Source organism: Salmo salar, chromosome ssa06 (genome assembly GCF_905237065.1).
Source record: "Salmo salar chromosome ssa06, Ssal_v3.1, whole genome shotgun sequence".
Lineage (NCBI taxonomy): Eukaryota > Metazoa > Chordata > Actinopteri > Salmoniformes > Salmonidae > Salmo > Salmo salar.
In genome coordinates this window covers 18,341,439-18,365,267 of record NC_059447.1, presented here as the reverse complement: position 1 = coordinate 18,365,267, position 23,829 = coordinate 18,341,439, and the positions used below count along the sequence as shown (strand labels likewise).

Below are 23,829 nucleotides of genomic sequence, written 5' to 3'. Positions count from 1 at the left end.
ACCATGGTGGCACTATCTCTGTAGCTCAGGGTTGTGTTTTCAGATGGGAGAGTGTGATCTCTGCCTCACAATGTTGCTACAAGGTTGCAGCAAAGTTGTGCATTGGCTGAACGGGTGGGTCAGTGCTACAAGTGAGTAAAGACAGACAGCGAGGCAGAAAGGAAGAGAGAGATAGAAAGGAAAATGAATATGGGAAAGTTTCAGTCATTGTCTAGGACATTTTTAGTGTTGTACCCTTTCAACCCCTCAAGCAACTCAGAACAGAGTGTTCTCTGGGAGTATTATGGGTACATTTGTCAGGACAAACCCTACTATACAAGAACAATCCAGGTAGTACCCCAAACAGTAACCAGTACCATTAAAACAGCGCTTAGGAAACTCCCTTAAGTGAACAAATACAACCTGAAGGTGTCTACAACTTCCACTCACACAGCGAGCAACCCCCCCCCTACGATCAACTTAAATCATTTAACAAATTCTAAATGTTGAAACCTGCTTTCCAAATAAAAGCAGAGTTAAAGAGAAAGTGAAAACACTGCAGGTGGAAAAGGAATAGTTGAATATAAATCAGATGATTGTGTCTGCGTGGCTCATGTTTAAAGGGAGAGAAAATAATGGCCACCGTTGCAGTCTCCCTGCTGTGTACAATAAAACTAAGCTTATTTCACCCCAACATGAACTTCGGATATTAAATCCCCCACACTGTCCTTATAAGCCCAGAAAGCGAGAGAGAGTAAGGTAGGGAGGGAGAGAAAGAGAAAAGTAGGGAGAGAGAGAGAGAGAAGGGGAGGACAGAAGGAAGGAAGATTGAAAATCTTTATTTTACTCTCTCCTCGCTCAAGGCCACTAACCCGTGCGATTAATCCTCAGAACGAAGGATGATAAACGTCTTCAATGACTCACTTGAGCGACTCGTCTTCCCTTTATATGCCATCCATTCCCCCCTCTTTCTTTCCTCCCTTCTCTCACTCTCTTTCAACTCAAGTCTAAGTTATGTGATCTTACAGGTGTTCTGTCTCGGGCCTGAATATGCTGGGTCTCAAGTGAATCAGGGGTGTAAATTACTTCACATGCCCATCTGACACTATCCTCCCTTTGGATACAAAAGCGCCTCTCTCAGCATCTCTGAGTTTCTACTGTATTTCTCAGACGTGTTTAGTAAGGAGCGTTGGCCAAAGTTCTGAGTAATGACAATATTGTAATTTTAGGTTATTTATACTGAGTGTTTGTCAGGAAAGCAGCTCCAGGATATCGATAAGGACAAGTTTAGAGCAGTGCAAGCTAAATCACACACAGATGCATGTGCACACATGCACTATATCGTATATCACATAATTACAGTCACAAACAGAGACTTGGTACAGTTGTAAAAGTGGAGAAATGAGAGGGAAACAAGGAGCTGTTTGTACTAACAGCAGGTATAAAACCGTTAACAGCAGGTATAAAAGAGCTTCCAGCAGGTATAAAAACAGTTAACAGCAGGTATAAAACAGCTTACAGCAGGTATAAAACCGTTAACAGCAGGTATAAAACAGTTAACAGCAGGTATAAAACAGATAACAGCAGGTATAAAACAGCTTACAGCAGGTATAAAACCGTTAACAGCAGGTATAAAACAGTTAACAGCAGGTATAAAACAGCTAACAGCAGGTATAAAACAGCTAACAGCAGGTATAAAACAGCATACAGCAGGTATAAAACAGCAAACAGCAGGTATAAAACAGTTAACAGCAGGTATAAAACAGCTAACAGCAGGTATAAAACAGCAAACAGCAGGTATAAAACAGTTAACAGCAGGTATAAAACAGATAACAGCAGGTATAAAAAGAACAGCAGGTATAAAACAGCAAACAGCAGGTATAAAACAGCAAACAGCAGGTATAAAACAGCAAACAGCAGGTATAAAACCGTTAACAGCAGGTATAAAACCGTTAACAGCAGGTATAAAACAGCAAACAGCAGGTATAAAACAGTTAACAGCAGGTATAAAACAGATAACAGCAGGTATAAAACAGCAGGTATAAAACAGTTAACAGCAGGTATAAAACAGCAAACAGCAGGTATAAAACAGCAAACAGCAGGTATAAAACAGATAACAGCAGGTATAAAACAGCAGGTATAAAACAGTTAACAGCAGGTATAAAACCGTTAACAGCAGGTATAAAACCGTTAACAGCAGGTATAAAACCGTTAACAGCAAACAGCAGGTATAAAACAGCTAACAGCAGGTATAAAACAGCTAACAGCAGGTATAAAACAGCTAACAGCAGATATAAAATAGCTAACAGCTACTCCATCTTGCCATCTTGATGTAATGTATCACTAGCCACTTTAAACAATGCCGCATTATGTTTTCATACCCTACATTACTCATCTCATATGTATATACTGTACCCTATACCATCTACTGCATCTTGCCTATGCCGTTCTGCCATCACTCATTTATATATTTTTATGTACATATTCGTATTCATTCCTTTACACTTGTGTGTATAAGGTAGTTGTGAAATTGTTAGGTTATATTACTTGTTAGATATTACAGCATGGTCGGAACTAGAAGCACAAGCATTTCGCTACACTTGCATTAACACCTGCTAACCATGTGTATGTGACAAAAACATTTGATTTGATTTTAAGCTTACAGCAGGTATAAAACAGCAGGTATAAAACAGAAAACAGCAGGTATAAAACAGTTAACAGCAGGTATAAAACAGATAACAGCAGGTATAAAACAGCAGGTATAAAACAGCAAACAGCAGGTATAAAACAGCAGGTATAAAACAGAAAACAGCAGGTATAAAACAGAAAACAGCAGGTATAAAACAGTTAACAGCAGGTATAAAACAGATAACAGCAGGTATAAAACAACTAACAGCAGGTATAAAACAGCAGGTATAAAACAGTTAACAGCAGGTATAAAACAGTTAACAGCAGGTATAAAACAGCTAACAGCAGGTATAAAAGGTACAGTGAAATGCTAACACGCTAGCTCCCTCAACAATGCAGTACAATATCCATATCAATAATAATAAAAAAGTTGAATCTAAAATAACAAGTCATAGAGGAAGGTAGTATCCATAGTAATAAAACAGATCTAATAAGATATACAGTATAGATGATGAATGTGTAATGATCAAGTAGAACTGTGTTCCAAATGTAAAGTGGGTAGTGTCTTTACGCAGTTGAATAGAAGTATCAAATCCAACAGCAGTGTTGACTGTGTGTGTGCATGTGTGTGTGGTTGTGTGTGTTGGTGTGTAGTTGTGTGCAAGGGTTGGATGTGTGGAGAGTCAGTGTAAACAGTCTCTAAGGTGCAGGTAAACAGCTAGGGTCAGTTGTTCAACAGTCTGATGGCCTGGTGGTAGAAGCGGTCTCGGAGCCTGTTGGGCCGAGACCCGATACCATATGCCAGATGGTAACAGTCCGTGGCTTGGGTGACTGGAGTTCTTGACAGGCTTCATGGCCTTCCTCAGACATCGTAATCTGAACAATTTGTGTGTGTGTTCGTGTGTGTGTCTGTAACGTGGTTTCACAGGCTAAAGAGTTTGTCGTAAACATGGAGAAAATGGTTAAATGTGCTTCCTGTTCAACCACAGTGTGTGAAGAACTGTAAATGGTAGTGGGTGGGCTGTCCAGACCCTGAGAGAGAGACAGGCACAGAGAGAGAGAGAGACAGGCACAGAGAGAGAGAGAGAGAGAGAGAGAGAGAGAGAGAGAGAGAGACAGGCACAGAGCGAGAGAGAGAGAGAGCGAGAGACAGACAGACAGACAGACAGACAGACAGACAGACAGACAGACAGACAGACAGACAGATAAATAAATGTGTTTACCAGTCCACAGCACCAAGTACTACCAGGACCTATAGCAAGGTTTATGTTAATGAAGCAGCTACCAAACCTGCTACCACAGTAACTAACAATCTGTTCTAGGAGAACACCTCAGAAAGGAAAACAACATCCATGATCCACATCCATTCTTCAGTGTCTGATACAATACGATCAAGTTCAAGTCACCTTGGTCAGACTGTGGCTACATTAGATAGATAGAGAGTAGCAAAGGGACATTTCTTTCCCCTGAGTCCAGTGGAAAATGACTCAAAGCCCTGAGGTCACTGCCGTACTACGGCCCATTGTTTGAAGAGCCCTGTGTCAAGAGACCACGTCTTTGATCCTTCATGTGTGCTCAGTCTAGACGACGATAATAACCCCACATATTGTGCTAACCACATGAAAAAAGAGAAACTAATACATCATAAAGATCTATACAGATTTGTGACACATTATACAGATCTGAAGGGTAGTTATAGTTCAGAATTGCTGTATATCTCAATTTAGCACTTCTATACCTCTATGTCCTACACTTCTAGGCTGTCTCTATGTCCTACACTTCTAGGCTGTCTCTATGTCCTACACTTCTAGGTTGTCTCTATGTCCTACACTTCTAGGCTGTCTCTATGTCCTACACCTCTTGGCTGTCTCTATGTCCGACACCTCTAGGTTGCCTTCCTTTCCCATGTCCTTCACAGTTTCCAGCAAGACATGACAAAGATAAGACTTGTCTCTGTCTGTGTATTCTATTACTCAGTGGCACTGCGTTTAAAGCATCTCTTTCTATAGCTGACCTTGTCCTTGATCTGTCATTTCAGGCTGAGAGAGGAGAGAGAGTGACTCCAGTGGCACCATGAAGGCCTTCTTCCTCCCTCCACTGACGCCCTTCCTCCTTCTCCTCTTGCTCCGGCTCCCCGGCAGGACTCTGGCCAGCGACTGTCCCCAGGACTGCACCTGCTCCACCCCAGAATCCATCTTCTGTTTCCAGCGCCGCTCTGCCACCATACCTCACGGCATCCCGGAACCCACCAAGAACCTCTACCTCTTCGCCAACGGCATCGAGACCCTGGCAGAGGAAGACTTTGTGGGGATGGAGAGCCTGGAGATGCTGGATCTGAGTCAGAACAAAGTCACGTTACTGCCCGACCGGGTGTTTGAGCCTCTGACTTCCCTGAGGAACTTGGACCTCTCAGCAAACCAGATCACCCATCTGTCAGAGGAGAGCTTTGCGGGCATGGCCCTACTGGAGAGGCTGTACCTCTACAGCAACCACATCCGGACTATACACCCTGCCGCCTTCCACGGCCTGGAGCAGCTGCTGGAGCTCAAGCTGCAGGGAAACCAGCTCACCTCGCTCCCCGCCCTAGCCATGCCCAGACTGCTGCTGCTGGACCTCCGCTTCAACACCCTCCCATCCCTGGGGTCAGCCGACCTCCAGATGCCCAATCTGGAGTCTCTGAAGTTGGCCGGCCTGGGCCTCGAAAGCCTGAACGAGGACCTGATGGCCAGCCTGGGGAACCTCCACGAACTGGACATCTCTGGCAACGAGCTGGGCTCCTTCCCCCTGGCGCTGAGGGAGGCCCGGGGCCTGATCTACCTGAGCCTGGCCGGGAACCCCATGGGCCCACTGAAGCTGGAGGACCTGAAGAACCTGAGCGAGCTTCAGGAGCTGGACATCAGCAACCTGAGTCTGCAGGGCTTGCCTGACGGGTTCGCACAGCTTTTCCCTCACCTGACTAAGCTGACGGTGGCTGAGAACCCTTTCAACTGCCTGTGCACCCTGGCCTGGTTCCCTGGGTGGCTCAGGAACCAGGGGGTGACTCTGGGCAGGACGGAGGAGACCCGCTGCCACTTCCCTCCCCTCAATGCTGGGAAGGTGCTGGAGAGGTTGGAGCACAGGGAGTTTGGCTGCCCCACCACCACTACTGTCACTGCTAGCACAGTCAGAACCAGCACCACCATGCCCCTTCCGGTCACCACCCTACCTAGCACCTCCCCAGCCATCCCTCCACCCGGGCCCAGCGAGGAGGACATCTCAACTGGGACAGACAGCCAGCCCCTGCTCCCCGTCCCTGCCTCTCCCAGCAGCAGCAGCCAAGACCCAGAGGTGGACTTCTTCTGCCCCTCCCAGACCTGCTTGAATGGGGGCACCTGTCGGCTGGACGGGCAAGGCCATCTGGAGTGCACCTGCCCTCGTGGCTTCTACGGCACCTATTGCGAGAACCGCCACCCCCCTCCTGATCAGGACCACAATGACAACAACAATGACATTTCCACGGCAACTGTCACCGCCGACACCCCCGACATCAGCTCGCGCCTGGTGACCAGCTCCTCCATCCTGCTGGACCTGCACCGCTACATCAAGGTCCGGCCCTACATCCGTGGCATCCGTCTGACATACCGCAACCTGTCGGGGCCCGACCGGCGTCCCATGCAGCTCAGCGTGCCCGCTTCCTACCCGGAGTACACCCTGAGGGGGCTGCGGCCCAACTCCACCTACACGGTGTGCGCCAGCCCGCTGGGCGACCTCAGCGGTGGGGACAGCGTCTGCACGGAGGCCCACACAGCGTCCCAGCAGCACACTGCCACAGGGAGGCAGGTGGAGGACAAGAGGCTGACCACCATGCTGGTGCCGGCTCTGGCCATCCTGCTGCTCCTAGTCCTGGTTGCAGCCGCCGTGGGGGTGGTGTGCTACATAAGGAGGAAACGGGCCAAGGGCCACCTGGATCTGGAGTGTGAGCCAGCCCAGCTGGAGCTGGAGGGAGTCAAGGCTGGTCCCAACATTGGAGGGGCGATGCCCCAAAAGCAGCCGGAGCCGGCTGTGGTTCAGAATGGCGGCCTGGAGTACGAGGTGCTGCTAATACAGGATCATTGCACGCCGTACAACAACATGGCTCTCTCTCATAAGCCCTCTTATTTCTGACACCCATCTCTGTTGCTACTCAGACCCAGAGGGTAAGACTAAGTACCTCTAGCTACTCCTTCCCTCACGAACTAGACACCAGCTAGAGTTGTTGGTGACAGTGGAGGAGAAAGAGAGAGGACCGGCCAGCCATGTGTCAGCAATTGAGAAACGGAACAAATACTTAACTGTGCAGACATTAAAATATGTTTGAAAGGATTACTTGAAAATAAGGTAGCCTTTTTAAGTGCCTTTATTCTTATTTCCACACCTCCTGCTTTGTTTCTACAATCACATTGCTGGACTGGCGCCCCGCGGCTCGCTACTGAGTGCGCCCAGTCTCCACAGTAGGTCAAAGGTCAAGCGAGGCTGGGCCAGGCAGAGAGACAACAGGGTCATAGTGACCTAATCCCTGCTGTGTCTACTCTAAAATGGGCTCTGCACTGAAATGGGGGTGTATTGCTGTGCACCCCTTGTGATAACTGAACTATGTAAAAAGAGTAGAAGCAATTATTTTGCTCCGTAGCACCTCAGCACTACCCCAGTGGTGCTTGCTGTGAATGACATCCGAGTCACCAAATGAAGAGAACTGTTTTCAGTAATTTAAAAGCAAGGTGGCTGACATTTACCATGCTTTGTTTCGGCTCTATTGCTTAGTGAAATTGTCATTTTTCTGTTGTGTTTGTAAATGTTTTTATACTCTTGCTGTTGTTGTTTTTCTGTAAGTACGTGACTGTAACCACCTTTCCATCCCCTCCCAACTGCTTGTGATTTAGCAGACAGATTAAACCCCAGATTAAAATCTTTGAAGATTAAAACTCGTTTGTACCAACGAAGTCAATCAAAGGCTTTACCCTACGAATGTCAGACAGTCTAAGCAGCTGTAGGTCTGGGCAGACTTACTAAATCCCCTCTCCATTCTCTGGCCTTCAACACCCCCGCTCCCCACACAAAAAGCACCGATAAACAGTTTCAGTTGGCTGAAACCTTAACATTTGTTTCTGTGCTGCAGCGAACTTCAAACATCCCCCGAGCCTGCCTCAGATTAACCACACACACATGATTACCACAGAGAGGAGAAGGGGGAAAAATAAACAGTTAATTTCTAAAGGCTTTATTCATTGTTTATGTCCCCAAGAGGGAACACAGTTCTTTCAGTAAACCGCAATTCACAAGAACGCACTTGTTAGCCTAGCCTAGTTTAGCCTAGCCTCAGAGATAGATGCTTGTGGATTTCCCTCAGGCAGAATTAGCCTCTATGGTGCTTTGTTGTGCACCATTAACTGGTCTTTGGAAAACGAGGGTCCCCCGTCTTGCTCACTTGCAGCCAAGCAGACTATGAAAAGTCCAAGCGTAGCATATAGTTGAAGGTTTTATATGGGCTCTGTCTGGGACGAGGGACATTGAGGACTTGTATTTGGAAAAAAGTTGTACACCAAACTAGAATATGCTGAAACACCAGTGTTGAGATTCAAATCTCAGAATGTGAAAACAGTCTAAGTAACTTTTATGTGTCTGGCGCTAACCTGCCTGCCCCGATGAGGATCTCAGTGCCGACTACAGTATGAAGATCTCTGGCGGTAAACAGCTCAGTGATAATGTGGCAGCATGTCCCGTCTTGTGCACAGAGAGGCAGACATCAAGTCACTGTCATGCTTCAGTAGTACTGTATCCCCCACTAAAAACACACACACACACACACACACACACACACACACACACACACACACACACACACACACACACACACACACACACACACACACACACACACACACACACACACACACACACACACACACACACACACACACACACACACACCTACTCCATCCACTACATTTAAAGACATTCTCCAGTACTTTTGTATAGTTTTTAGCCAGTAGTTCTGAAAGCAGCATTCATGAGACAAAAGTGGTCCCTGCGTACTACATCGCATATGTGCAGATATGTGCCCCATGTAATTTATCTTTCTCGTTCTGCTGTGTGTGCATCTAGCTAGCTGTCGCTCAAATGGCAAGGGGCTAAAGCTCATTGGCTAGAACTTGAATTGCTTGGGGGAAAATGTAGAGAAAATGGCGCAGCACAGCTTAGAGAAAAAGTTCATTTTAAACTAGTCATTACATGGCTAACTGAGGTAAAACAGTCATTCTGTGAATAGAGTATGCATTTTTGAACTACATATTGACACATCGAGCCCAAAGTGGGAGGTTTAACAAATACTTAGCAGTCGCTAAAGTTCCGAAGCATGTCTTTAAAAGTATTAAAACCTCCTGAAATGGGCATGTCAAGACAAGGGTTCCCTCTTCTAACATGCTTAGTGACCAGGCAGTGTACATGATGACTATTATTTTAGTGAAGACAACACAGGAGATTAAGATTGGAAGGAGGGAAGGGTTGGTGGATGCTGTCTACCACTAAATCTTACACCATCTAAACAAATAGGCCTCAATATTTAACACTTAAAATTACATCTGTTTAAAGTGTGTAAAACTACCAAAATAACTTAACTGGAATACTTAGTTTTACAATACAAAAACATTGAAAATATCCAGAAATATTTTTGATATTATTACTATTTTCCCTGTTTATTTTGGGAACCATTGTTGTTATTGTTCGTCTCTTTCCATGTCCTTTAGAATTAAGTGAACATATTTTTATGACCAAAAAACACAATGTTGACATTATTAAAAAGTTTAAATAAAAACTGAAAACAAACATGAGTGTACGTCTGTTTTCTTCTTCTAAATCAGGGCTCTCCAACCCTGTTCCTGGAGAGCTACAGTCCAGTAGGTTTTAACTCCAACCCTGTTCCTGGAGAGTTACAGTCCAGTAGGTTTTAACTCCAACCCTGTTCCTGGAGAGCTACAGTCCAGTAGGTTTTAACTCCAACCCTGTTCCTGGAGAGTTACAGTCCAGTAGGTTTTAACTCCAACCCTGTTCCTGGAGAGCTACAGTCCAGTAGGTTTTAACTCCAACCCTGTTCTTGGAGAGTTACAGTCCAGTAGGTTTTAACTCCAACCCTGTTCCTGGAGAGTTACAGTCCAGTAGGTTTTTAACTCCAACCCTGTTCCTGGAGAGTTACAGTCCAGTAGGTTTTAACTCCAACCCTGTTCCTGGAGAGCTACAGTCCAGTAGGTTTTAACTCCAACCCTGTTCTTGGAGAGTTACAGTCCAGTAGGTTTTTAACTCCAACCCTGTTCCTGGAGAGTTACAGTCCAGTAGGTTTTAACTCCAACCCTGTTCCTGGAGAGCTACCCTCCTGTAGGTTTTGGAGTTAAAACCTACAGGAGGGTAACTCTCCAGGAACAGGGTTGGAGAACCCTGTTCTAAGTTGTCTGTTTTTCTCTGTCTCAGTAGAACATTTGACTGGCAGTGGAGCAATAAATTAAGTCTACCATCAACTTCACCTCCTTCACTCTGGGAAGCGAGGGAAGAAGGGGCCAGCAGAAGAGAGGGAGGCATGATAGAGCCAGTTATTAAACCTGTCAGGATGTCAAGTCTGGCAGCCAGTTCGCAACCCCCCCCCCCCACACACACACGTACCCCCTTTCCTCCTCCCCACACACACACACACCGATGCGTGTGAGCCTGAGAGAGAACACATTGTTTTTATGTATCCGTATCTGTTAGCTCTTCCATGTCCTTGGCTCTTACTACCACCACCTCCAAGATGTGCTACATTAATAATCCAATGTGTCCAACAGTGTTACATTCCTCCCTCCAGCAGAGCACCACCCAACACAAACTTTTTACCAGACTGTTTAGGGGGGTCTTCCCTCAATAGCTGGAGGCGAAGGTAAAAAATATGATTGAAACCACACAGAGACTAAATATTAATAGTGATTTGTACCGCAGACAGAGTCCCTGACCCTGAGCTAATGAGTTAGCATTGTTTGTTAGCGTGAATAATATATTGACCTCTGACCACACACAAGTTTACAGGTAGAGGCTTGGCAGGGGCTAACTGTACAGTATGTCCACACACACACGGCTTGGCTCAGGTACAGGCATCCAGCTGCTAGCTGTTGTCCTCAGTCCCAGCACTAACACTAACACATAAAACAGCTCCACTGCGGTCCTGAAGGCACCTATTATTTCACTTGGTTCTGAGTGAAAACAACCAAGTACACCCAGCGAGTGACCAGTAACACACACCCTGCAGGTTCAGCCTTTGTTTTTCAAACATCTTCTTCTTCTCTTGTCTCTCTAGCTCCCTCCCTCTCTCTCACCTCATATGTTTCGCTAACTTTTAACACTCATAGTACATAGTTGGGAAAAAATACAGCATTCTGCCTCAGAGTTAACCCAGGTTCAACTGGAGTCTCAAACAATCATGTATGTGACGGTGACAACCAGTACCTGAGCTGTGTGTGGATAGGAGAAAGACCACGAAAGAAAGAAAGAAAGAAGAAAGAAAGAGAAAGAAAGAAAGAAAGAAAGAAAGAAAGAAAGAAAGAAAGAAAGAAAGACCAGGAAAGAGGGAGAGAGAGAGAGAGAGAGAGAGAGAGAGAGAGAGAAAGACAGGGAAAGAAAAAGAGCGAGAGAGAAAGAAAGAGAGAGAGACCGGGAAAGAGAGAAAGAGAGAGACCGGGAAAGAGAGAGAAACACAGGGAGAGCATGTGTCTGTTTCTCTCTTTTCCTTCTGTAAAACAGGCCTCTTTTCTTCCCCTTGGCTTTAACAGAGACCTGGCCTCTGGCGAGGGGCCAACCCAGACGCTGCTCAAGCTGCATGCGCCACTCAAAGGAGCCATTGTAGCAGTGAATGAAGCCTTTTTCAAATGATCATCCTGAAAAAATGCCACACAAAAATATTGCTGAGTAAATATTTTGGAACTTTTTTCTCAAGCTTTCTTTCTCTCCACCACTACCGCTCTCTTCCCTCTCGTTTTTTGTTTTAGCTTCTTTTCCAAAACCAGGGCTTGAAGGGAGTCTGCCAAGGACAATGTGTTAAAACACGGGGTCGGAGTGTGGCTCCGAAATGGCATTTCTCTCTCTCTCGCTCTTTCGCTCTCTCGCTAATAATAGTAGAGATAAGAGAGCTGAAGGTGGTGTACTACTGTACAGCTGTAATAATAGTAGAGATGAGAGAGCTGAAGGTGGTGTACTACTGTACAGCTGTAATAATAGTAGAGATGAGAGAGCTGAAGGTGGTGTACTACTGTACAGCTGTAATAATAGTAGAGATGAGAGAGCTGAAGGTGGTGTACTACTGTACAGCTGTAATAATAGTAGAGATGAGAGAGCTGAAGGTGGTGTACTACTGTACAGCTGTAATAATAGTAGAGATGAGAGAGCTGAAGGTGGTGTACTACTGTACAGCTGTAATAATAGTAGAGATGAGAGAGCTGAAGGTGGTGTACTACTGTACAGCTGTAATAATAGTAGAGATGAGAGAGCTGAAGGTGGTGTACTACTGTACAGCTGTAATAATAGTAGAGATGAGAGAGCTGAAGGTGGTGTACTACTGTACAGCTGTAATAATAGTAGAGATGAGAGAGCTGAAGGTGGTGTACTACTGTACAGCTGTAATAATAGTAGAGATGAGAGAGCTGAAGGTGGTGTACTACTGTACAGCTGTAATAATAGTAGAGATGAGAGAGCTGAAGGTGGTGTACTACTGTACAGCTGTAATAATAGTAGAGATGAGAGAGCTGAAGGTGGTATACTACTGTACAGCTGTAATAATAGTAGAGATGAGAGAGCTGAAGGTGGTGTACTACTGTACAGCTGTAATAATAGTAGAGATGAGAGAGCTGAAGGTGGTATACTACTGTACAGCTGTAATAATAGTAGAGATGAGAGAGCTGAAGGTGGTGTACTACTGTACAGCTGTAATAATAGTAGAGATGAGAGAGCTGAAGGTGGTATACTACTGTACAGCTGTAATAATAGTAGAGATGAGAGAGCTGAAGGTGGTATACTACTGTACAGCTGTAATAATAGTAGAGATGAGAGAGCTGAAGGTGGTATACTACTGTACAGCTGTAATAATAGTAGAGATGAGAGAGCTGAAGGTGGTGTACTACTGTACAGCTGTAATAATAGTAGAGATGAGAGAGCTGAAGGTGGTATACTACTGTACAGCTGTAATAATAGTAGAGATGAGAGAGCTGAAGGTGGTGTACTACTGTACAGCTGTAATAATAGTAGAGATGAGAGAGCTGAAGGTGGTGTACTACTGTACAGCTGTAATAATAGTAGAGATGAGAGAGCTGAAGGTGGTATACTACTGTACAGCTGTAATAATAGTAGAGATGTGAGAGCTGAAGGTGGTGTACTACTGTAATAATAGTAGAGATGAGAGAGCTGAAGGTGGTATACTACTGTACAGCTGGCAGTAAGTACAGCTGGCAGTAAGTACAGCTGGCAGTAAGTACAGCTGGCAGTAAGTGATGTCCTGTGCGTTCCCTCTAGTGCCAAAGCCAACAGATGGATCAAAGGGCATGAGAGGGCAGCGGATGCCCGTCTGACAGTGAGGGATGACAGGAGAGGAAAGAGAAGAGGAGAAGGAAGGAGAGGAGGCTAAGGGGGAAGGCTTTGGTTTGGTTTTATGTGCTTTTCACTGCAATAAATTGTGGCGAACACATGCAGTCGATTTCACATGCTGTTCAGACGATTATGAGATATAAAACAAACAGGATCATAATCCCCCTGGAGATAATCCCTCCCTCCCTCCCTTTCTACACTGTGGTCGAATGCTTACTGGAAGTCAGTCACATGGGTTGGCTTAAGGCAGGTGTGGATGTGCTACAGTATATCTATGGTAAAGCAGGGTAGAGGGTAAAACGCAGGGTAAAAAGATGGCGAGCAATAGAGGGAGAGAGGGGGGAAGCTGTGTAAAATAATTCTAAAGGTCCATGCAGGGCCGCGTGCACTGAAATCCCACGACTCTGCAGACTAGTTTCTGACGTGTAAAGAATTGTTCATGGACAGGGGCTGGTGGGTGGGTGGGTGGGGGGGGTAAGTTCAACACAGATGGCTTCCAAAAGTGAGCCTGGAATTAAAGCGCATGCATCTAATCTGAACAGTGTTATTCTGGAATGCACCACAAATGTGCTTCTCATTTCCTAGGAATGAGAGGGGGTGGGGAGGAGCTGGGGTGGGAACGAGAAGTGTATTTATTCCGGATAAAGAGGGGGGTAAATCTGGCATTAATGAAACAGGGAGGTGTTTGGAGGAGAAACATGTGTTTGCTTGGTCCACTGATAACAACAGTTTGACTGATCTGATCAATCAATAGAGATTCCAGAGACGAGATGAGCTCAATTAGACTCTATTGGCCAAGAAAGATAAGACTTGAACCCCGATTGGTTCTCTAAGTGACCAATGACCACGTGTTATTACTGCTGGGGATATTGTCAGTGTACCTGGCTAGTGGCTACAGCACATTTCTTGGTTTAAAACATTTTACAACAGAAAACTAAAATTAGAGTCCAGGTCGTTCCTCCTTATTTCAGTCCATTTTCCTCCATTTAGTGCCTAATGAACAGGACCCAGCTGTTTCTGCGTTGTTAGTCTATCTGACTTGTGTGTAAAAGTATGTATCCTATGGGAGATGTCCTTGAGATATTAAGGCTACTTGAGGCTTCTGTTTGACTTTGGATGGAGAGAGGATGATAGCCTGCCTCTGTTGATTTGTCAGAGCCGTTGTAGCCTTGAGCCATCCTCTTACCTCGGACGTATAGGAGCTGTTGTAGCCTTGAGCCATCTTCTTACCTCGTACGTATAAGAGCTGTTGTAGCCTTGAGCAAGGCTCTTTAACTCAGATGGTCCTACTTGAGCCCAGCTGTAATAGGTCAGAGCGCTGGGCTGGTTATAACAGCCAGCTGTCTGGGACTGGTAGTAATGTAATGAATCCCAAATCGATCCCTAGCACCTAGCCTCTAGTCCCTATACCACAGGCCCTAGCCATTAGCCACTCGTATTATAGATCTGATTGGATAAGTGTAAGCAACATGGCGGAAGTAATTTTACTTTAAAGGGGCAGTGTCCACAACATGAGGTCGGAATAATACTGTGGAAATTATGATAATGCACTTTTAGTGTAAGAGCTGTATGAAAAGACCGCCTGAAATTTCAGCTTGTCTGGCTGGGTAGACCTGATGACATCACCAAGCGGTATAAGTTAATAGACCAATTAAAAAAGAGTTTGCCCTCCTCTCTGGAAAAAACTGCTCGTTTTCAGGTTACACATCCCTCCTTTTAGGCTTCTCCAATCAGACCCCTCCCTCAGACCACTCCCAGACAGTGCTAACAAAATTATTTATTGAGAAATTGCATTTTTCTAAGATATTGTTGTTTCGTTTTGACCATTTTAATTTAAAACAATCACAGTAAGGTAGAAATGATTTGATATTGAGATAAAAACGGCTGCATTGGATCTTTAAACACATGATTATTTCAGTGTCTTGGGGTTAGAGGTTAGGGCAGGACTAATTCTGGTCCAGGGGACACAAAGGTTTTGTTTTTGCCCCAGCACTACACAGCTCATTCAAATGATCAACTCATCATCACACTTTAAAGATTTGAATCAGGTGTGTAGTGCTAAGGCAAAAACAAAAATGTGCACCCCTTTGGGTCCCCAGGACCAGGATTGAGAACCACTGGGTTAGGGGATAAGATTTGATTTGAGAATGGGCCTAAAATACACTGTGATATGGGGCTATGTACAATATTCTAACAGACCTCAGTATTGGCCTTCAGTCTGTCTGTCACTAGCTATTCCCATCACACTGATGTTCAGTCACCTATCCTGTCTGGAGGGTTCAGACAGACAGACAGTGTTACTGTTACCTCCTCTCGAGCAGCGATTCCCATCACACTGATGTTCAGTCACCTGTCCTGTCTGGAGGGTTCAGACAGACAGTGTTACTTACAGCGATTCCCATCACTGATGAGATGTTGTGAGGGTTCAGACAGACAGTGTTACTGTTACCTCCTCTCGAGCAGCGATTCCCATCACACTGATGTTCAGTCACCTGTCCTGTCTGGAGGGTTCAGACAGACAGTGTTACTGTTACCTCCTCTCGAGCAGCGATTCCCATCACACTGATGTTCAGTCACCTGTCCTGTCTGGAGGGTTCAGACAGACAGACAGTGTCACTGTTACCTCCTCTCGAGCAGCGATTCCGTCACTGGGTCGCGGCTGTGAAAGGTTCAGCAGGCTCTTAGCTGGCTTAAAGACTACGGCCACTCTGTTGGCATTACTTTTACTGACCATTTCAACACTTTTTGGAAACAAAAGATGCTCTACAGGGATGATGGGCTTCACCCAAATCATCTGGGAGCCTTTTTCATATTTCAAGGCCGCGTTAAGATATTGACTCAGTGACAGTCTAAGCCATCCTCTCTAAGCGTTATCCTCGTACTGTTGTCTATAATGCCAGGGGTGTTGTCAGTTGTAATCTTGTTCCCATTCGTTTCAACTCCACTCTTAGATTTGCGATCGTTAGCTCAAAAGAGGAACCCACTGTGGTCTGCTCACCCAGTGCTTTAGTTCAAATGTGAATTCCATAAACTTCAATACCTCCTCGGTTTTCACATCACGTAGAGGGCTTGGGCTGTTGCACGATAGCAACCAAAGCCCATGTAAGTCAGTTTATAACATTCCATCATTGGTTACTCTAAGAGCTCCTCATATTGACATTGGCTGCGGCCTCAGGCCCTATGGTTCTAATCTTGGAAAAGTAATTACAATATCTTCTCCTTCCTCTATTACTACCAGGGATAGACCAAATGGTGCAGTTCTATGCAATCTTCTAGCCATACCAACTATATCAATATCAACCATCAGACAGGGCCTGCAACCGCCTTCTGAACATAGCTGGTTTCCATGTGACTTAAAACATCATAAAGGTCTTGGGTTGATGCATCTGAACATTAGGAACTAACTTCCTAAACTGGATTATATCAAGATCTGGGTTATGCAGACAAATCCGGATATTCGGGTATTGACTGAAAGTTTGATCTCTGGGGACATTCTGGAATCTGATATTAATACAGACAGAATAGAGGTGGTGGAGTGGCAATTTGTATTTAAAATAATTTCTCTGTCTCTTTACTGAAATCCATTTCCCTTGCCCCAGAATTGGAACTACTATCATTTAGCCTTTGTCTGGGGAGAAATGTATCTATAACTGTTACAGGGATCTACCGTCCTCCCTTAGCTAACCTTTGTGCACTCGAGGAGTTAACTAGTTTGTTTACTAATTCAGAAGTTATTATCCTGGGTGACCTAAATTATGATCTAAAAGCATGTGTAATGATCTAAACCTAACCCAGCTGGTGACTAAGCCGACACGGCCCAATCCTAGAGATCCTTCAAAGGCATCTCTGATTGATCAAATTTTTATGAATACACCAGAGAATGTGAGAATACACAAATCTAAGCCTCATGTCATCACAAAGAGGAACTTTAAAAACTTCAGTGAACAGTCTTTTTTACATTATCCTTATTTTACTGACCTTGATTGTACTTCAGTTATCCCTGAACCTGATTAGCTTTGCAGATGTCTTCAATGCTATGTGGATAATCATGCACCCTTCAAAAAATGTAAGGTTTAAAGGTAGATTGAATGCCTGGCACACTCTGCAATTATCAGAAATCATTCATAAAAGAGATGATGCTTGGGTCAAGGCCAGCAACACAGGCTTAGGCCTGGACTGGCAAGCTTTCAAGCAACTGAGGAATGATTGTGTCAGACAAATCAGAAAGGCTAAATCTGATTATTATCTTTAGGATTGTAATGGGAACCCGGCTAAATTCTGGAAAACCGTCAAATCCCTGAAGGGTTCTACTTCCTCCTCTCTGCCACAACAAATTCATTCAGACACTGGCCTTATTAAAGAAAAAAATGCCATCATTGATGCATTTAATCACCATGTTATTTCAGCGGGCTGCTTAAGTGTGTAGCACCCATTATTGTTGGCTCAACTACCCATATTGTTTTATTTAACATTGTTATCAGGAAATATTCCAAAAGTATGGAAATCAGCTCTTGTGCTGCCACTCCATAAGGACGGAGACAGTAGGGATCTTTATTATTATCACCCCATTTCAAGGCTTCCTTGTCTAGCTAAGATTCCAGAATCCTTGGTAAATGTACAACTTTGCTCTTTTTTATCTGAGAGATGTATTTTGAATGTAAACCAAGTCAGGGTTCAGGCCTGGCCAGAGCACTATTACAGATACCACTTTAGTTGTTAATGATCATGGCAACGCTTTAGACACCTAAATGAAACGTGCTGCTTTGTTAGTGGCCTGAGCTCTGACGCCTGAACTCAGGCCATCGTGATGTACGGGGTTAAGTCTGAATTTCTTAAAGTACATAAAGGCGTACCACAGGGGTCGACTTTGAGACCTGTTCTCTTCACTATTCATGTAACACCATGAGTCAATCTGTTAAAAATTGTGAACTTCATCTGTATGTGCTGATATAAAACTTGTGCTTAATACGGGCAAAACGAAATACATGTTTTTAAACTCCCGTAAGAATATTTCAGATGAACTACATGTTCACTCAGTAGATGGTTCTCCAATCGAACGTTTTCCTGCATATAAATACTTATAGATTTAACGTTTAAAAACCAATAGATGAGCTGGTTAAGATGCTAAGATTTAAAGTTGGCTTTTTCTACAGAAACAGATTGTGCCATTCTCTAAGCAGTAGGAAGCAGATTATTCAGTCAACCTTTTGATCTGTTCTTGATTATGGTGATATAGAGCTGACAAGGTAAAAATCTGTCATTCTGTCCCTGAGCAAGGCAGTTAACCCACTGTTCCCTGGGCGCCGATGACGTGGATGTTGATTAAGGCCCCACGCACCTCTGATTCAGAGGGAATTTAAAGTACTGATTGAGGAATTATTTGTGGATGAATGTAACTGTTTTTCTGGGTGATTTGTGATGTTTTATTTGTGCTTACCATGGACTGTTTTTTTGTATTCTAATGTGTGTATATATAACCCACCACATGACGAAAAGTATGTGGACACCTGTTCGTCGAACATCTCATTCCAAAATCATGGGCATTAATATGGAGTTGGTCCCCCCTTTTGCTGCTATAACAGCCTCCACTCTTCTGGGAAGGCTTTCCACTAGATGTTGGAACATTGCTGCGGGGACTTGCTTCCATTCAGCCACAAGAGCATTAGTGAGGTTGCACACTGATGTTGGGCGATTAGGCCTGGCTCACAGTCGGTGTTTCAATTCATCCCAAAGGTGTTCGATGGGGTTGAGGTCAGGGCTCTGTGCAGACCAGTCAAGTTCATCCACACCGATCTCGACAACCCATTTCTGTATGGATTTCGCTTTGTGCATGGGGCATTGTCATGCTGAAACAAGAAAGGGCCTTCGACAAACTGTCGCCACAAAGTTGGAAGCACAGAATGATTTCCTTAAACTGGAACTAAGGGGCCTGTAGCCCGAACCATGAAAAACAGCCCCAACCATTATTCCTCCACCGACATTTACAGTTGGCGCTATGCATTGGGGCAGGTAGCGTTCTCCTGGCATCCGCCAAACCCAGATTCATCCATCGGACTGCCAGATGGTGAAGCGTGATTCATCACTCCAGAGTCAAATGGCGGCGAGCTTTACACCACTCCAGCCGCACTCGGCATCACGCATGGTGATCTTAGGCTTGTGTGCGGCTGCTCGGCCATGGAAACTCATTTCATGAAGCTCTTGACAAACAGTTACTGTGCTGACGTTGCTTCCAGAGGCAGTTTGGAACTCGGTAGTGAGCGTTGCAAACGAGGACAGCACTCGGTGGTCCCGTGCCGTGAGCTTGTGTGGCCTACCAATTCGCGGCTGAGCCGTTGTTGCGCCTTGACGTTTCCACTTCACAATAAAGGCATTTAGAATTGACCGCGGCAGCTCTAGCAGGGCAGACATTTGACGACCTGAATTGTTGTAAAGGTGGCATCCTATGACGGTGCCACGTTGAAAGTCCCTGAGCTCTTCAGTAAGGCCATTCTATTGCCAATGTTTGTCTATGGAGATTGCATGGCTGTGTGCTCGATTTTACACCTGTCAGCAATGGGTGTGGCTGAAATAGCCAAATCCACTAATTTGAAGGGGTGTCCAGATACTTTGTGTGTGTGTGTGTGTGTGTGTGTGTGTGTGTGTGTGTGTGTGTGTGTGTGTGTGTGTGTGTATATATATTTATATATTATGTTTAATGTGTATCTTATATTGTATTATACAGGGTGTATTTGGAAAAGAGACCTATAGGTCTCAATACAGTATGTCTTCCCTGTCAAAATAAAGGTTAAATACAACTAAAATGTGTGCTTTTGGGGGTACAGGAGGACTGGAGCTGAGAAACACTGCTGTTGTGATTCCAATATCAACACTTCCTGCCCAATTCTCTACAGACCAGAGACACAGTGAGAGACACAGAACCCAAAACAAGTGACAGAATTGCACCTGTCATCATTTCTCAAGTTCTGATTCGACATCAAACCACCACGCTTGTCACTCAGCGTACTCCACGCCCTTGGCTTTAGCCCCACCCAAGATGCATAAACACTCACATAAGCACATTAGCACACACATTTACACCCATCAACTCTCACAAGCACACACAAAACACCCACACACACACCCTTCCCACCCCTTCACACACACACACACTCCCCACCCCTTCACTACCACACACACATACACACACACACACACTCCCCCCACCCTTCACACACACACACTCTCCCCACCCTTCACACACACACACACACACTCCCCCAACCTTCACACACACACTCCCCCCAACCTTCAACACACACACACACACACACACACACACACACACACACTCCCCCCAACCTTCACACACACCCTCTCCCCCCCACCCTACACACACACACACACACACACACTCTCCCCCCACCCTACACACACACACACCCTCTCCCCCCACCCTTCACACACACACATACTCTCCCCCCACCCTTCACACACACACACACTCCCCCAACCTTCACACACACCCTCTCCCCCCACCCTACACACACACACACTCTCCCCCCACCCTACACACACACCCTCTCCCCCCACCCTTCCACACACACACACACACAGACTCTCCCCCCCACCCTACACACACACCCTCTCCCCCCACCCTCCACACACACTCTCCCCCCAACCTTCACACACACCCCCCACCCTTCACACACACCCCCACCCTTCACACACACCCTCTCCCCCCTTCACCTCCCCCATAGGCACACACCCACCTGCCCTTAACAGTGAATGGTTGCTCCTCCTGAGTTGACCCCAGTCTGATCCCAACCAGAGGGAAAAAGGCCTATTCATCTGTAGAGGAAGGAGGAACTGAGGAACACATTCTAATACAGTAGACAGACTGAGGTACTGTACAGAGACAGGACTGTGACTGAAGGAGGAACTGTAGAACCACATTCTAATACAGTAGACAGACTGAGGTACTGTACAGAGACAGGACTGTGACTGAAGGAGGAACTGTAGAACACATTCTAATACAGTAGACAGACTGAGGTACTGTACAGAGACAGGACTGTGACTGAAGGAGGAACTGTAGAACACATTCTAATACAGTAGACAGACTGAGGTACTGTACAGAGACAGGACTGTGACTGAAGGAGGAACTGTAGAACACATTCTAATACAGTAGACAGACTGAGGTACTGTACAGAGACAGGACTGTGACTGAAGGAGGAACTGTAGAACCACATTCTAATACAGTAGACAGACTGAGGTACTGTACAGAGACAGGACTGTGACTGAAGGAGGAACTGTAGAACACATTCTAATACAGTAGACAGACTGAGGTACTGTACAGAGACAGGACTGTGACTGAAGGAGGAACTGTAGAACACATTCTAATACAGTAGACAGACTGAGGTACTGTACAGAGACAGGACTGTGACTGAAGGAGGAACTGTAGAACACATTCTAATACAGTAGACAGACTGAGGTACTGTACAGAGACAGGACTGTGACTGAAGGAGGAACTGTAGAACACATTCTAATACAGTAGACAGACTGAGGTACTGTACAGAGACAGGACTGTGACTGAAGGAGGAACTGTAGAACCACATTCTAATACAGTAGACAGACTGAGGTACTGTACAGAGACAGGACTGTGACTGAAGGAGGAACTGTAGAACACATTCTAATACAGTAGACAGACTGAGGTACTGTACAGAGACAGGACTGTGACTGAAGGAGGAACTGAGGAACACATTCTAATACAGTAGACAGACTGAGGTACTGTACAGAGACAGGACTGTGACTGAAGGAGGAACTGTAGAACCACATTCTAATACAGTAGACAGACTGAGGTACTGTACAGAGACAGGTCCCACATGTCACCCTATTCACTACATAGTGCACTATGGGCCCTGGTCAACATTAGTGCACTATGTAATGAATAGGGTGACATTTAGGACGCACCTTGTGTCAGGATGGAAGTAATCTGGCCTGCTGGGTCTGCCGCTCAGGAATGTAGAGCTGGCTGAGAGACTGAGGGGGGGGGGGGGAATCTTTCCTAAAGCCAGGTGTACGCTCTCTCAGGCTGATCACCAAACCCCTCCCTGATTTCAGGTAGATGCCTTTGGACATTCAAATGAACAGGAAATGGTTTGTAAACAATGCTAATGAAAATGTATCCACTCATTACTGTAAGTCGCTCTGGATAAGAGCGTCTGCTGAAATGTACAAATAAATATTTCTCAGTCAGGTTATTTTGAATTTGGCAACTCACTCCGTCTCCCTTTCCCTTCGCTACGCTCTTAAATGTCCTTCCTGGTTGAGATGTGCAGTATTACCAAACATCTGCATCAGCTGGGAACAATGATGTAGCCTATTGGTTAGAATAGGAGTAGACCATGCAATCAGCAACACTTCTTCACTGGCATTGTCTTTCCATTACAATAGAGACACATGCTATCATTCAACCAAATCAGTTCACCATAGTGTATCATCTGATATGACTGACCGCCACAAACTCATCAACAACTACAGAGGGATTATTATACAGCATCTGTACTCTTCACTGACATCTTCCAGAGAGAGACAGAGACACAGAGAGACAGAGAGAGACACAGAGAGACAGACAGAGACACAGAGAGACAGACAGAAACACAGAGAGACAGACAGAGAGAGACAGAGACACAGAGAGAGAGAGAGAGAGAGAGAGAGAGAGAGAGAAAGAAAGAGAGAGTGAAAGAGAGAGAGAAAGAAAGAAAGAAAGAGAGAGCGAGAGAGATAAACCACACACACACACACACACACACACACACACTAGAGAGCAGGCCATGCAGCAGACAACCAAACCAATAAAGTCTGGATGACAGCGGATGAGGAGGGATGATGAACATCACCCAAGAGGGTTACAGCACCGCCCAAAACAACGAGCGCCAAGACCTGGTGCTGAAAGATTAATACACATCCTATTACAGTGATGATGCTAACTGGAGCAGACCTGCGCCCTGCACGCACACACACGGACAAAGACACAGACACACAGAGACAGGGCGAGAGAGAGACAGGCACAGTGTGTTTGAGGGTTATAGGGTTGGTGGGACACTGTTTGAGACTACAGAGCAGCTGTACTGACTTACATGGACACTGCTCTGGATTAAGACAACAAACCAAATCCAGCCAACCACTCGTTCTTCACCAAGCCCCCTTTCAACAAGAGACTAGCCAGCCGCTGAACTGCCATAACTCCTCTCCTTCTCTCTCCTTCCTTCCTTCCTTCCTTCCTTCCTTCCTTCCTTCCTTCCTTCCTTCCTTCCTTCCTTCCTTCCTTCCTTCCTTCCTTCCTTCCTTCCTTCCTTCCTTCCTTCCTCCTTCAACCTTTTCTCCCTATCTCTCCCAGCCGATGAACATGGGGGCTGCCATAACCCCTCCACCTCCCTCACTCTTTCTACCATCCTTTTCTTTTAATTGTTAACCTTCAACATGGTAATGGCAGCTCTGCAGTCGCATGCTGCAGCACCAACAGAAAAACACATCACCATAACCTCTGTCTGTACCCCCTCCTCTCCCCTCCCTCCCTCCTCTCCCTCCCCTCCTCCCTCCCTCCTCTCCCTCCCTCCCTCCCTCCCCTCCTCC

At 45.5% G+C, this 23,829-nt stretch overlaps 2 protein-coding genes across 4 annotated transcripts in view; one reads left to right on the top strand and one right to left on the bottom strand.

The window, feature by feature from the left end:
• The window catches only part of LOC106606495 (vasorin), a 51,108-nt gene extending 41,661 nt beyond the window's left edge, over positions 1–9,447 (top strand). For all 3 annotated transcript variants that reach the window (XM_014202733.2, XM_045719875.1, XM_045719874.1), the window contains one exon: positions 4,646–9,447. In XM_014202733.2, the coding sequence (XP_014058208.1) occupies positions 4,681–6,750 (2,070 nt within the window). In that variant the 5' untranslated portion in view covers positions 4,646–4,680 and the 3' untranslated portion in view covers positions 6,751–9,447. The remainder of the gene's footprint in view (positions 1–4,645) is intronic.
• Positions 1–23,829, bottom strand: part of coro7 (coronin 7) — a 258,173-nt gene that overhangs the window by 114,818 nt on the left and 119,526 nt on the right. The window lies entirely within an intron of this gene.